At 42.7% G+C, this 14,733-nt stretch overlaps 2 protein-coding genes across 9 annotated transcripts in view; both read left to right on the forward strand.

Annotated features, from left to right (window-relative positions):
- LOC122938431 (leukotriene B4 receptor 1-like) overlaps positions 1 to 5,637 on the forward strand; it is a 68,473-nt gene extending 62,836 nt beyond the window's left edge. For all 8 annotated transcript variants that reach the window (XM_044293932.1, XM_044293939.1, XM_044293933.1 and 5 more), the window contains one exon: positions 2,553 to 5,637. In XM_044293932.1, coding sequence (XP_044149867.1) covers positions 2,553 to 3,575 — 1,023 coding nt within the window. In that variant the 3' untranslated portion in view covers positions 3,576 to 5,637. The remainder of the gene's footprint in view (positions 1 to 2,552) is intronic.
- Positions 5,638 to 8,046: 2,409 nt separating this feature from the next.
- On the forward strand, positions 8,047 to 14,419 carry LOC122938969 (leukotriene B4 receptor 1-like). The gene is made up of 2 exons (XM_044294864.1): positions 8,047 to 8,176; positions 12,668 to 14,419. Exons 1-2 carry the CDS (start codon positions 8,162 to 8,164, stop codon positions 13,733 to 13,735), a joined length of 1,083 nt encoding a protein of 360 aa, XP_044150799.1. The 5' UTR covers positions 8,047 to 8,161; the 3' UTR covers positions 13,736 to 14,419.
- Positions 14,420 to 14,733: the final 314 nt, after the last annotated feature.

The following is a 14,733-nucleotide window of genomic DNA, read 5'->3' on the forward strand; positions in this document are numbered from 1 at the left end:
ACTTCCTATTGGTTGCTAGGGATGTTGCTAAGCTCTGACAAAGACACTGCAGCCTTCTCATTGGCCCACAAGCAAGAAGCAGGAAGAGATCATGTGTTCAAGTAAAAAAAAATAATCTAGAATATTCTCTAATACGAATATATATCACTATATTCTAAATATTTGTGAATTCTCAAAGTGGCGATATTTTGGGCCCAGGATAGCTTAAATATCAGGACTGTCTCTGAAAATCAGGGTCAGTCCTGCCAAATTAGGGACAGTTGGGAACTATGGAAACAGGAGCTCAATGGTAGCTTAGTTATGCAAAAACAATGTAACAGCACTCTGCAAACACAAATAATCAAGTAAATGCAATAGTGCCATATACTCACTGTACAAAATGTACTAATGTTAATGCTACGTTATCAATGTGAGATTCTTCACAAATACATTTTGTGCAAAATGGTGCCGTACTGGGAATGCAGGTTCCACATCCCTGCTGAGCCCACACTATATTATACCTCTTTTGGTGCCACAATGGTCTCCATTACATTCAGGGAATGCAGGTCCCACATGCCTGCTGAGCCCACTCTGTATTTTACCTCTCCTGGGGCCAAATGGCCTCCAATAAATGCAGGGAGAGCAGGCTACAGCTTTATACTTGTACTGATTAATATCAGCCTATGGGACAGAGAGGCTAAACAGGAGAACACAAACAATGGAGTCAGCCACACCTCCAGTGCAGGCTGCAAAGAAAAACATGGGGGATAGTCAGCACATCCCAGTACGCAGGTGCACGTTGCCATAGCTGAAAGCACAGAAACAAACAATGCTCTCCTATCAGAAGGCCCTACATAAAAGTAGATAAACATGTGTTCCAGCCACATCAGTACACTTCCAAAACATTTTTTAAGACACATTACAGCATTTCATAGAAACCAAATGAAAACAGGTCAAATACAGTGAAAACAATAGAGCATATATCAAGATATATCAAACAATATAAAACTTTAAACATTTATCCACTAGTAGTGTCCTAGTGGGACATTAAAAATAGATAATAAAAAAAAAAGCGACCATCTAGAAGTAATATTGTATAGAGTCAAGAGGCCATTTGTACGATTTGGGATATATTATTTCTCCTTATGGAGAGTGGCTATCAACATAAGGAGTTTTATAGGCCAGGGATTGCACCTCTGGAATTCTGAGAAGATGGTATGCAAATAAGCTATCAGCAAGCTCTTCCTCGAATGCTACCAGATGTAAGGTAGATATCCTATAAGTCAATGTTCTATCTTTTAAACACGCCTTGAGACATGACTTGGATAATAATTAAGCTAGCATCTCATCTGCAACAGCTCTTTCAGGGTAATTGTTCCTCATCAGTCCAGGCCAGAAAGTGCTGCCTAAGATTCCTCATGCCGATTAGACGTTTTCCATAAGAAGATATATACTCACCTAAAGAATTATTAGGAACACCTGTTCTATTTCTAATTAATGCGATTATCTAGTCAACCAATCACATGGCAGTTGCTTCAATGCATGTAGGGTTGTGGTCCTGGTCAAGACAATCTCCTGAACTCCAAACTGAATGTCAGAATGGGAAAGAAAGGTGATTTAAGCAATTTTGAGCGTGGCATGGTTGTTGGTGCCAGACGGGCCGGTCTGAGTATTTCACAATCTGCTCAGTTACTGGGATTTTCACGCACAACCATTTCTAGGGTTTACAAAGAATGGTGTGAAAAGGGAAAAACATCCAGTATGCGCAGTCCTGTGGGCGAAAATGCCTTGTTGATGCTAGAGGTCAGAGGAGAATTGGCCGACTGATTAAAGCTGATAGAAGAGCAACGTTGACTGAAATAACCACTCGTTACAACCAAGGTATGCAGCAAAGCATTTGTGAAGCCACAACACGCACAACCTTGAGGCGGATGGGCTACAACAGCAGAAGACCCCACCGGGTACCACTCATCTCCACTACAAATAGGAAAAAGAGGTTACAATTTGCACAAGGTCACCAAAATTAGACTGTTGAAGACTGGAAAAATGTTGCCTGGTCTGATGAGTCTCGATTTCTGTTGAGACATTTAAATGGTAGAGTCCGAATTTGGCGTAAACAGAATAAGAACATGTATCCATCATGCCTTGTTACCACTGTGCAGGCTGGTGGTGTAATGGTGTGGGGGGATGTTTTCTGGCCACACTTTAGGCCCCTTAATGCCAATTGGCCATCGTTTAAATGACTTAGGCCTCTCAATCAGTTAAACCAGGACTCTCTGCTCTGCAATAATGAGGGACAATCACCCTAAAACTGCTGTCTGCAGATGAGATGTTGGCTTAATTATTATCAAGGTCATGTGTCAAGGCCTGTTTAAAGGGTCAAACATTGACTTATAGGATAGCCACCTTACACCTAGTGGTATTAAAAGCAGAGCTTGCTAAAGCTCATTTGCATACCTTCTTGCCATTTTTAGGTGGATTCTTATCTTTATGACGTTTGATCTATATAGACCGGTGAAACATTAAATATAATTTAAAATAATATAGTAACTGACATTTATCTTTCTTAACAGAATTTAATTGATGGACTGATAATGACTACCAATATGACTCCTACAAACGTCACGAAGGTCCACACCACTGGATCCAGTCTTGGCATTGCAATCCTCTCTATTGCCTTTTCCATTGGATTTCCAGGAAATGCCTTTGTCATCTGGACTGTGTTGGCCTGTATGAAGAAGCGGACTGTTGCCTGCATTCTCATTTTACATTTAGCTGTTGCAGACATCATTGTCATCCTCACAGCACCAGTGTTTATCCATTTTCTAGCTACGGGTACATGGGCATTTGGGACTATTATCTGCAAGTTGTGCCATTACATCAGCTGTTTGAGTATGTATGCCAGCATTCTCCTCATCACCTCAATGAGTATAGACCGATTTCTTGCTGTCTCAAAACCAATAGCTTTTCTAACCATAAGAACTAAACCAGCTGTTAGCAATATGGTTTTTGTAATATGGTTGATAGCATCTCTCTTAGCCATTCCCATGCCACTCTACCGGGAAGTAATTCCCTTTAAACATAAGATGCTGTGCATACCTTTTCATAGTTCTACAGGACATGTGATCTTTCAATATCTTTTTGAGCTGATGACAGGTTTTGTATTTCCATTCACAATCATAATATCCTGCTATGTCTACATTGGACTTAGGTTACGTACTGCAAAGTTTCAGACCAAACATAGGACAAGTCATTTGGTCATCATGATTGTAGTTACTTTTGCCCTCTTCTGGCTGCCATACCAAGTTGTGAATATAATGCAAGTGTCAGGAGAACTATTTTCATCAGAAAAACTTAAAGTAGCAGCTAAAAGCGCAAGGGCTAATGCTACAGCTTTTGCATTTTTTAGTAGCAGTGTTAACCCTATTTTATATGTATTTGCTGGTGGCAACTTTATAAAAACTGCTGGAGCAGAATTCATGGCCAGGCTCTTTGAAGGAGTTGGCTCTGATTCCAATAATTTTCGCAAAGTCCCCCATATGTTCTCGCAGAAGAGTCAAGGTGAGTCAATGGAATTGGACAATGTGAACAAATGAAGTTTTTGATTTGCTTAGATGAGTGTCAATAATTATTTTAGGTGCTATAGGTGCAAAGTCGTGTGTTTAAAGCTACTTGTATGATGGAGTGTAAAATGCATTTCAGGTACTATATGTTACTGAATGCAACAGAACTGCCTCGTTATGAAGTGATGTAATGTGAATGTACTATTCTGAGGCTCAGCTGAATTTTGAATAAATGTAACATAGATAACACTAGAGAATAGGGCCATCACACCATTTCCCTTTAATTTTACTGACCTGGATTAAAATGTCCTGTTATTTCAGTAAAAAAACTTATTTTTTTTGTGTCCATGCAGGATTTTTACAAATGATTGCTTGTGATATTTTTCAATATCTGTTTATTTTTGATGTTTTAGTTAAATAAATCTTAGTCGTATACACATAAAGCCAAGGGCACAGAGCCTTACAGTAGAACTGCATTATGGTTTCATAACCACTCCATGTGCTGCGGTATGTTTCTTCTGCAAAGCTCTACATTCTCTCCTAGAAGTAATGCTACTAGGGAAACATACTTCTGTAATATTGGAATGTGATGAAACTTGGCTTGATTGTTTTATTAGAAATCTATGAGCTCATACTCTACCTCCGATTGCCTCTAGATTGCATATTGAGGCACAAATAAGTTATTTCTTATTAAGAATTTTTAAGATGGCCATGTGGATAGATCCTTATTTTTTGTAAAATATAATTGATCATATACAGCATATACACAAATCATACAAGTCAGGGCTCTGGCTGGCCCACTCAAGGATATTCACAGAGTTGACCCTAAGCTATTCCCCTGTTGTCTTGGCTGTGTTCTTAGGGCCCTTGTGTTGTTGGAGGGTGAACCTTTGGCCCAGTCAGAGGTCCAGAGCACTCTGGACCAGATTTTATTAAGGATATCTCTGTACTTTGCTCCATTCAGATTTACCTCAACCCTGACCAGTATTTTTGTTCCAGCTGAAAAAAAAGCCCCACAAAATGATGCTGCTACCAACATGCTTCACCGTAGGGATGGTATTGGGCAGGCGATGAGCAGAGCTTGGTTTCATTCACACATAATGCTTAGAATTGAGGCCTTAAAGTTCAATCTTAGTTTCATCAGACCAGACAATCTTGTTTCTCACAGTCTGAGAGTCCTATAGGGGATTTATTGCAAATTCCAGGCAGGCTTTCATGTGTCTTTTACCTGGTAGAGGCGTCTTTCTGTCCACTTTGCCATAAAGCCAAGAATGGTGAAATGCTGCAGTGATGACTGACCTTCTGAAAGTTTCTCCCATCTTCACACAGGATCTTTGGAGCTTTGGAGCCAGAGTAACCATTGGATTTACCATTGGTCACCTCTCTTACCAAGGCCCATCTCCCCTGGTTACTTAGTTTGGTGGGGCAGCCAGCTTTAGGGAGAGTTCTGGCTGTCAAACGTCTTCCATTTAAGAATTATGAAGGCTAATGTGCTCTTGTAAAATTTCAATGCAGAATAATTTTGTGTACCCTTCTCGAGATCTGTGTCTTCACACATTCCTGTATCTGATCTCCACAGGCAGTTTTTTCTCCACTTGGATAGTTCTTTTCCCTGATATGCATTCTCAGCTGTGAGACTTTATATAGACCGGGGTGTGTCTGCAATGGCCAGGATACGGGTAGTTAATGTTCTGTATTTGTCGTGACGCCAATTGCAGTGTGCACAGGGTACTATCCCAGGGCCCTTCCAAGGTATTATAACGCACTTCCAAGATTAGGAATGCCAGAGTGGTGTAATGGCCTATAGTGTCTCTGTAGAGTAGTGGTAATTGTGTTAACGGTGTCTCCTACCTGGGTACGGCTGGACACCTGGCTCCTGGCTGACTTGCAATTAATTTGAGTGTAGTGATAGTAGGAGTAATAGAGAAATTTTGCAAAAGAAATGATGTCCAGACCCTTACATGAAGAAGTTCAAACGTTCCTTTACTGAAGATAACTTGTATCTAAGCAGTGTACAGCTTTGGTCTCTGTTCCAGCAGGTTTTAGCAATCATTGGAAGGAATAAATACTTCTGCTTAAAATTAGAAGCTTTCAGGATAAGGCTACTTTCGCACTTGCGTTCGGTGCGGATCCATCTGGTATCTGCACAGACGTATCCGCACCTATAATGCAAACGATGGTATCTGTTCAGTGCGGATCCGTCTGCATAACAGCTTTTTCAGATCTGAGTTTTCAATATTGTGAAAACTCAGATCCAACAGTATATTCTAACACAGATGAGGTGATGGGGACGCTTCAAGTTAGAATATACTAAGAACTGTGTACATAACTGCCCCCTGGCACCACCTGAGGGGTTAATTGTGCAGATCTTAGCCCCCTGATCGGGTGCTGCCAGGCAGCAGGGACCAGACCCCCTCCCCAGTATTAAAAGCATTGGTGGCCAGTGCGGCCCCGCTCCCTCCCCAGTATTAAAATCTCAGCTGGATGAAGAAAGCAGAAACTACAACCTCCAGAGTTCCAGAAAGAAAGCATCCCCTGAAAATCTATCTGTGAGTTAAATCCAAAGACCTAGGAGAAGCCATTCCCTCCTCAGCTAGTCTGTCCCCATACAGAAGAAATTACAGAAAAGTGCAGAAGATTAATTCCTGTCACAATTACAGAGCTGGCAAGCAGACGACTTAGGCTACTTTCACACTTGTGTTTGGGGTTCCACTTGTGAGTTCCGTTTGAAGGCTCTCACAAGCGGCCCCGAACGGATCCGTACATCCCCAATGCATTCTGAATGGATAAGGATCCGCTCAGAATGCATCAGTTTTGCTCCGTTCCGCCTCCATTCCGCTCAGGAGGCGGACACCCAAACGCTGCTTGCAGCGTTTTGGTGTCCGCCTGGCCGTGCGGAGCCAAACGGATCCGTCCTGACTTACAATGCAAGTCAATGGGGACGGATCCGTTTGACGTTGACACAATATGGTGCAATTGCAAACGGATCCGTCCCCCATTGATTTTCAATGTAAAGTCAGGAGTCCCTATTAATATACCATTGGATCGGAGTTTTCGGTTTTGAAAAACCCATCGCACTTGCTTGCGGATGCAATGCATTTTTCACGCAGCACCATTCACTTCTATGGGGCCAGGGCTGCGTAAAAAAAAAACGCAGAATATAGAACATGCTGCGATTTTCACGCAACGCAGGACTGATGCGTGAAAAACAACGCTCATGTACACAGACCCATTTAAATGAATGGGTCAGGATTCAGTGCAGGTGCTTTGCGTTCACGTCACGCATTGCACCCGCGCGGAAAACTAGCTCGTGTGAAAGGGGCCTTAGGGCTAATGAAAATAGAACATGTCCTATTATTATTATGGCCTAGGATAGAACTAGAGATGAACGAATAGGATCCCATGAAATGGAATTCGATCCAAATTTCAGGAATTATTCAATTCGCCTAGAAGCCGAATTTCGTGCTTCGTGTCAGCAAATCCATTGATCCTGAAATCCAAAGGGCCGCCAGCCTCCATCTTGCTTTAAGATCTCGGCGAAATCCCAGGCAGAGTAAGATTACATCATCACGCCCCTCCTCCCCCTCCGCCGGTGTGATGACATAATCTCGAGCCGCACGTGATTTCGGCCGAGATCTTTAAGCTAGATCGCGCGCAAATGGATGCGGTAAGTTTGATGTAATGTTTTTTTTAATGTTAATTTCACACTGTTTGTACAGTCAGATGCCGCGATTTTGTATGAACAAGGTATCTGAGGGGTACAATGACGGGGGCGGCGCTATCGCAGCTCCCTGTCATTGAACCCGCTGCTTACAAAAAATAGCCAAGTAATTTGTCACAAAGGAAATTTACACAGGACAGTTCTATTATGTTCCGCAAAATTGCAATGCACATGGCCGGTATCCGTGTTTTGCGGACAACAAAACAGGCAACGGTCATGTGCATGAGCCCTAATTGAAGGGAATGGGGCTGGGCTGCAATAGCAAACACACCCTATGAACACAAGAGGTGCCGTTTCTCAAAAAATATACATGTTTTCTCAGTTCAGACATCTTTTTGTAATTGTGGCTTTTTTTGTTCATTGATTTATGTAAATCAGTTTATTTAAGAATTATTTTTTTGTCCATTTATCTAAAATATCTGTGTTATAGCATTTGATCGTGAATTTTGTAATATATCACCATGTTTGCAATAAAGAAAATAATTTTTTCATGCTGATTTTATTATATATGTGTTGTTGTTTTTTTTAACTTTTACCAATTATTGTACCTACTGCATATTTTCAAATATACGCCAATGGTGAGAGGGGTTATTGAGAAACATATTGATGAATACTGCTTCCAGACAAGCATGCATCATTACCCTACCCAGGGGATGTGTCTAAATATGGGCTGTAAATGCTACTTGTGAAATATTATAGGATATTATAAAAGGAAATACTGTTACAGGCGGTAACAGTAGGAAGCTTTATTTGCAATACTCTGATGGACGATGTGGAAATATCCTGCAAAGAATCTCATCTACACACTTTGGAGAAGTAGTGTCTGCAGTCTTTTCACAGGTGCTAATGAATATTGACACACAAATTCGGATACTCCAGGTTCACAGTAGACTGCTACATGATGACTAAAAATGTAAGTACCATGTAAATCATCATTTTTTATATTAATGCTATTTTAAATTATAATTATGTTACACTTTTGATTAATGAAGATGTTGGCTACATAGTTAGCAAATATATAATCTAGATTCATTACTTAAAGGGGTTGTGTCACTTCAGCAAATGGCATTTATCATGTAGAGAAAGTGAATACAAGCCACTTACTAATGTATTGTTGTTATCCATATTGCTTCCTTTGCTAGCTTGATACATTTTTTCATCACATTATACACTGCTCGTTTTCAGGGTTATGACCGCCCTACAATTCCTCTGTGATGGCCGTGCTTGCACACTATAGGAAAAAGTGCCAGCCTCTCTGGTGGCCGAGATCATGGCAGAGCACATAGGCTGATGCTTTTTTCCTCTAGTGTACAAGCATGACCACTGCTGATGGATTGCAGGGCGGTCGTAACCATGGAAACTAGCAGTGTATAATGTGGTGGAAAAATGAATCCAGCCATCAAAGGAGACAATATGGATAATAACAATACATTAGTAAGCGCCTTGTATTAACTTTCTTTACATAATAAATGCTTTAATTAATTTATTTACATATTTAGTTGACTAAACTGTTGTTTTTACATATTTTGTTGCTTTTTGTTAAAGCATGAGTCCTTAATCAGATTGCTCGAATGTCACTGATTATTACATCTAAGGCTGCGTTCACACGGGCGAGATTTCCGCGCGGGTGCAATGCAGTAGGTGAACGCATTGCACCTGCACTGAATCCTGACCCATTCATTTCAATGGGGCTGTGTACATGAGCGTTTTTTTTCATGCATCACTTCTGCAATGCTTTAAAATTGCAGCATGTTCTATATTCTGCGTTTTTTCACGCAGCCCTGGCTCCATAGAAGTGAATGGGGCTGCGTTAATAACGCATTGCATCTGCAAGCAAGTGCGGGTGCGATGCGTTTTTCACTGATGGTTGCTAGGAGATGTTGTTTGTAAACCTTCAGTTTTTTATCACGCGCGTGAAAAACGCATCAAAACGCATTGCACCCGCGCGGAAAAAACTGAACAACTAAACGCAATTGCAGCCAAAACTGACTGAACTTGCTTGCAAAATGGTGCGAGTTTAACTGAACGCACCCTGAACGCATCCGGACCAAATCTGTCACACTCGTGTGAACTCAGCCTAACGCTGGGTTCACACCTGAGCGTTTTACAGCGCGTTCCTACGCGCTGTAAAACGCACAACAGGCAAGAACCAATGATTCCCTATGGGAAGGGTTCACACCTGGGCGTTTTACAGCGCGTACGATCGCGCTGTAAAACGCCCGACGCTCAAACAAGTACAGGAGCTTTTTTTGGCGCGTTTGACACGCGTTTGGGCCATAGACTCTTTGGACAACACTGCTGTCAATCACCCAAACGCGCGTCAAACGCGCGTTCACTATGAAAAAAAACACGCATAAAACGCGCGACAAAAACGCGCATAGAAACGCGCGTTTGAGAAACGCCTAGGTGTGAACCCAGCGTAAATGGTTTCTTAAAGGGTTTCTGTCACTAGAATTTTCACTCTTAAACTAGCTGACATTAGCGATGTGCTAATGTCAGCTGCACCTAACTATGCCATTCTTGTGATTATTCATGCCCCAGTTACTGCAGAATTCTTACTTGTATAGTATGGAAATTAGCCTTTAGGAGCAGGGGGGGCGATGCTCCTGCTCATAGAGACTCCATTCTCCCACCTCATTACAAGCCCTCCAAGTCTTGATTGACAGGGCCAGGCAGCGTTCACATCCTCCTGCCGCCCCAGTGCGCTGGGTAAATCTTGCGTCGTTCAGTATTAGGCGCAAGCGCTGTTAGGGCAGGACGCTCGCCGGCTGCCAGCTTCCTCACCCCACCTGCGCTGAATACTGAACAGCGCGAGATTTCCCCAGCCCACAGGGGCGGCAGGAGGATGCGAACGCTGCCTGACCCTGTCAATCAAGACTTGGAGAGCGTGTAATAAGGTGGGAGAACGGAGACCCCCCTGCTCCTAGAGGCTAATTTGCATACTATACAAGTAAGAATTCTGCAGTAACGGGGGCATGAATAATCACAAGAATGGCATAGTTAGGTGCAGCTGACATTAGCACATCGCTAATGTCAGCAAGTTTAATAGTGAAAATTCTAGTGACCCTTTAAGTCAAGTAAACTAAGCAACAAACAGCAAAAAATGGTAATGAAGATACAGTATATCTCAAAGAGTCTAGATTTTACAGTTGCTAACCACAGAGTTAGTGTTATTCAATGTGTTTTCAGGTTTGAGGTATGCAAAACTTACCATGACGTGTATTGTGTGGCTTCTCATGTGCCATACTGTCTTGGAGAATTATATATTTTCCAAGACAGTATAGCACACGACAAGCTCTGACATAGGCAGGGTCGAAATGGCCCACCAGAGGGTCCTCCTGTGGGCCCAAGCTCTGACAATAATAAACCCCTAATAAAATAGGGCCCTTAAAGGGATTCTGTCACCTCGTTTTCGGTTATAGAGCTGCGGACATGCACAGCTAGATCGCCGCTAGCATGTCCGCAATATACCGGTCCTATAGGGCTGTGTGCTTTTATTTTGTTTAAAAGATGATTTAAGATGTAAATCAGCCTTGTAAGGTGCCCAAGGGGCTGTATGAACCTTCCTGGTGCCCAGCAACGCCCCCCTGTGAAGGAGCCCAGCACCGCCTATGTCCTCCGAATCTCCTCCTTTCATCACAGTTAGATTGCCGTAATCTCGCGATGCGCGAGCTCGCGCATGCGCAGTGCCCGTATAGTGTTCCTTCCCTGTGCTAGCATCAGCCTCAGGGAAGGAACTGCTCATGCGCGAGCTCGCACATCGCGAGATTACGGCAATCTAACTGTGACGAAAGGAGGAGATTCGGAGGACATAGGCGGTGCTGGGCTCCTTCACAGGGAGGCGTGCTGCGATCTAGCCGTGCATGTCCGCAGCTCTATAACCGAATACGAGGTGACAGAATCCCTTTAAGGTCCCTTATCCACACACGTGAGCCCTCAGAAGTTTTTCCTCTGGTGTGCCCAAAGAACTTCAGTCCAACGTTGGACCCACACCAATTGTGTACATGATGCATGCACCAATTGTTTTCACAGATGATGATTGGTCAATGTAGTCACTCCACCAATCAATGGAGGCAGTGCTGCAGTCACACACTCAGTCCACTACAAAGTAGACGGAACCATCTGCTTCCAGCGTCGGGGCTACTACTGAACAGCTGATCAGTGGGGGTGTGGCCCATCACTAAATATAAGATGGACAACCCCTTTAACATGCAAGAATTGTCTATGTAGCACTCACCCTAACAAAGTCGTGAGATCAGTGATTCAACTACATCATAAAGACACTTCAAAGGGGACTGATCCATACTGTTTTCTTACATATCACCTACAATCTTTACTAGTACTGAGCAAATCGTAGTATCCGAAAAGGGCGTAGATCCAAATTTCAGGAAAAAATGTGATTTGCAGCAAAGCCGACTTTCCTTGCGCTTCATGATAACGAGTTGATTTTCCCTGAAACGCAGAAAAAAGTAAAGAAAACATACTCCCCTCATCTATTTGTGCTCAAAGAGGCCGTCGCTGCCATCTTCATTGCAGAAACTGTACATCACCCTGCGCGAGATTTCGTGCAATGTCACCACATCGGCGTACCTGGCCAGTGTGAGGATGATCGGGCGATCCTGTCGTTCATACAGGCACCACCGATCATGGCTTCTAAGCAGCAGATTGTGCTAAACAGTGACCTGCTACTCAGAAGCCATTATTCTGTATGAGGGCCAGGGATTGCTATAGCGATCCCTCGTCCTCATACAGTGAAAGAGATTTCTGCATGTAAATGCGTGGTCTCCTTCACTGAACGCTTCCTTCCTAACAATCGGCCGCTCAGTCGGCCCATCTAAATCCACCTTAAGGGCTCATGCACACGAACGTATTTTCTTTCCGCTTCAGTTCCGGTGTTTTTGCGGACCATTCACTTCAATGGGTATGCAAAAACAACGAAAGGTACTCTGTGTGCATTCCGTTTCCATATTTTCGTATTTCCGTTACACAAAAAAGTAGTGCATATCCGATTATTGTCAGCAAATCACGGTCCGAGGCCCCATTCAAGTCAATGGGTCAGCAAAAAATACTGAGCACATCCGTATGTCATCTGTATTTTGCGGATCCATATTGTAGAAATGCTATGCCCAGCTCATATTGCTCATGTGTTTGGTTATTAATAGGCTATTATTTTTATTTTATTTATTATGCATAGGTCTGCAATGTTATGTTGTAACGGCACTGCAGCAATGATAAAGCAAAAGAAAATCCTGAAATGATTAGCAGTGGTATAGTAAATATGAGGTATAGTATAGGCCCTGTTGTACCCCAAGTACCTATTGCATGCCCATTCCCGTCTTGGTGAAAGGAAGTCGCAATAATTATAAAATGACAATGATTTTTTTTATCTCTTATTTCTTGACAGTACACCGTAACAGAGCAGATGACCGCTCTCCACATTACAGCTGCAATTTCCACTGCATTTACCAATTCCAGTTCAGATACATCTAAATCGTCTTCCGGTCTTGGCATTGCAATTCTCTCAATCGCCCTTATCATTGGATTCCCAGGAAATACATTCGTCATCTGGACAATCCTGACACGAATGAAGAAGCGTACTGTGACCTGCATCCTTATTTTACATCTGGCCATAGCAGACATTTTTGTCCTCCTCACTGCCCCGCTTTTTCTCCACCTACTTTCCACCGGTATGTGGGTATTTGGAGAGGTTATATGTAAAATGTGTCGTTACATTAGCTGCTTGAGTATGTATACCAGCATATTCCTGATCACCTTCATGGGCATGGACCGCTTTCTAGCTGTCTCCAGACCTTATGTGTCACAGAAAATCAGGACAAAGGTGACTGCCCGGATTATAGTTCTTGCACTATGGGTTATAGCATCATTGCTTTCAATCCCTACGCTAATTTACTTTACAGTAAAAACTAGTAATGGTGTACCACTTTGCATCGCCGAGCATCCTCCAGTAAATGGCGGTTTCCAGCCCATAGTCTTTCAATATATGTTTGAAACTATGATGGGATTTGTTATACCTTTCACAATCATTGTGTCATGCTATGCCTACATTGGACTAAGGTTACGTACGGTGAAGTTTCAATCAAAACATAAGACAAGCCGACTGGTCATCATGATCATAGTAATCTTTGCTCTCTTCTGGACTCCATACCATGTGGTGAATATGATTCAGGTTTCAGGAGAATTGTATTCATCAGAAAAACTAAGAGTCGCTGTTAAGTCTGCTAAACCTAATGCTATAGCTCTTGCTTTTCTCAGTAGTAGCATTAATCCCGTTCTATATGTTTTTGCTGGTGGCAACTTCATTAGGACTGCTGGTTTGGGATTCATGGCCAAACTATTCGAAGCAACAGGTTCTGAAGCAAGCAGTTTAAGAAAAGTTTCTCAAGTTTTATCGCAGAAGAGTCGAAAACAGTCAACAGAGCAAGGAAAATTAAATCAAACTGTAGAGGAGTGAACATTAACATTCTGCAAAAAAACAATAGGACTTAAAAGAAACATGCAAGCACAAAAGGAGGAAAAGAACAAATAAAGACATATATCTAGGCCTGATAAACATGAATATATTTTCATGTCTTAAACAGAGGATGTTCCTATTTAATATGGAATTGCTATCTCCTTGTGACATAATCAAATCGCATTAAGGGATTATAATCATCATGGGGAGGTTCCTCACTCAGGACCCCTTCAATAAACAGGAACAGGATGATGTTCTAAAATAGAACTGAGCCATTCATGTACTCTACACAAGGATATGCCTTTGCTGGACGATGGACGCCCCTTCCCTTGGCAAAATTAGCTGTCCACCTGGGGTGTTAAGAGCCGGGACCTGCATCAATCAGTTGACCAATACAATTGCTTAATGTTAATTTATAGTTTAAAAACTAGGGTTGTTGCAGGGTATCGAAATATCGATACCCAATCGATACTTTTGTCCCGGTATCGATACGATACAGGGATTTGACATTTATCGATACTAGGCTGCCGTACTGTGCAGCCTAGCCTCAGAGAACATGAGCACACTGCTGTCAGCGCGCTCATGTTCCCTCAGCAGCACAGGGGAGAAGGAGTCACTATCTCCCTCCCCCTGTGACGCCACTGCTGCCAATAAGAAGAGAGATGGGAGGAGGAGCCACCAATGATAGTAGAGGACCTTTGAATGGGTCCAAACATTGTAAACTAACTATCAGGATATGTAGAGCCCAGGGATCTCACTGGACTTACTATTATTTCTGTGCGCTGCTCCACTTGCCCGCTGTGGCCCCCGGTATATTCTCCCGCTCTGTATGCTAATTGCTAGCATCAGAGCAATGGAGAGGAGACTGCCCTTTTTCTCAATGGGCGTTCTTTCTCCCTGGCTGTAGCGCTATCCAATCAAAGCGCAGAGCGTCGCAGCCAGGGAGAAAAAAAACCTCACCTTCTCTGGCTGTGACGCTCTGCGCTTTGATCTGACAG

This window comes from Bufo gargarizans, chromosome 5 (genome assembly GCF_014858855.1).
Source record: "Bufo gargarizans isolate SCDJY-AF-19 chromosome 5, ASM1485885v1, whole genome shotgun sequence".
NCBI lineage: Eukaryota > Metazoa > Chordata > Amphibia > Anura > Bufonidae > Bufo > Bufo gargarizans.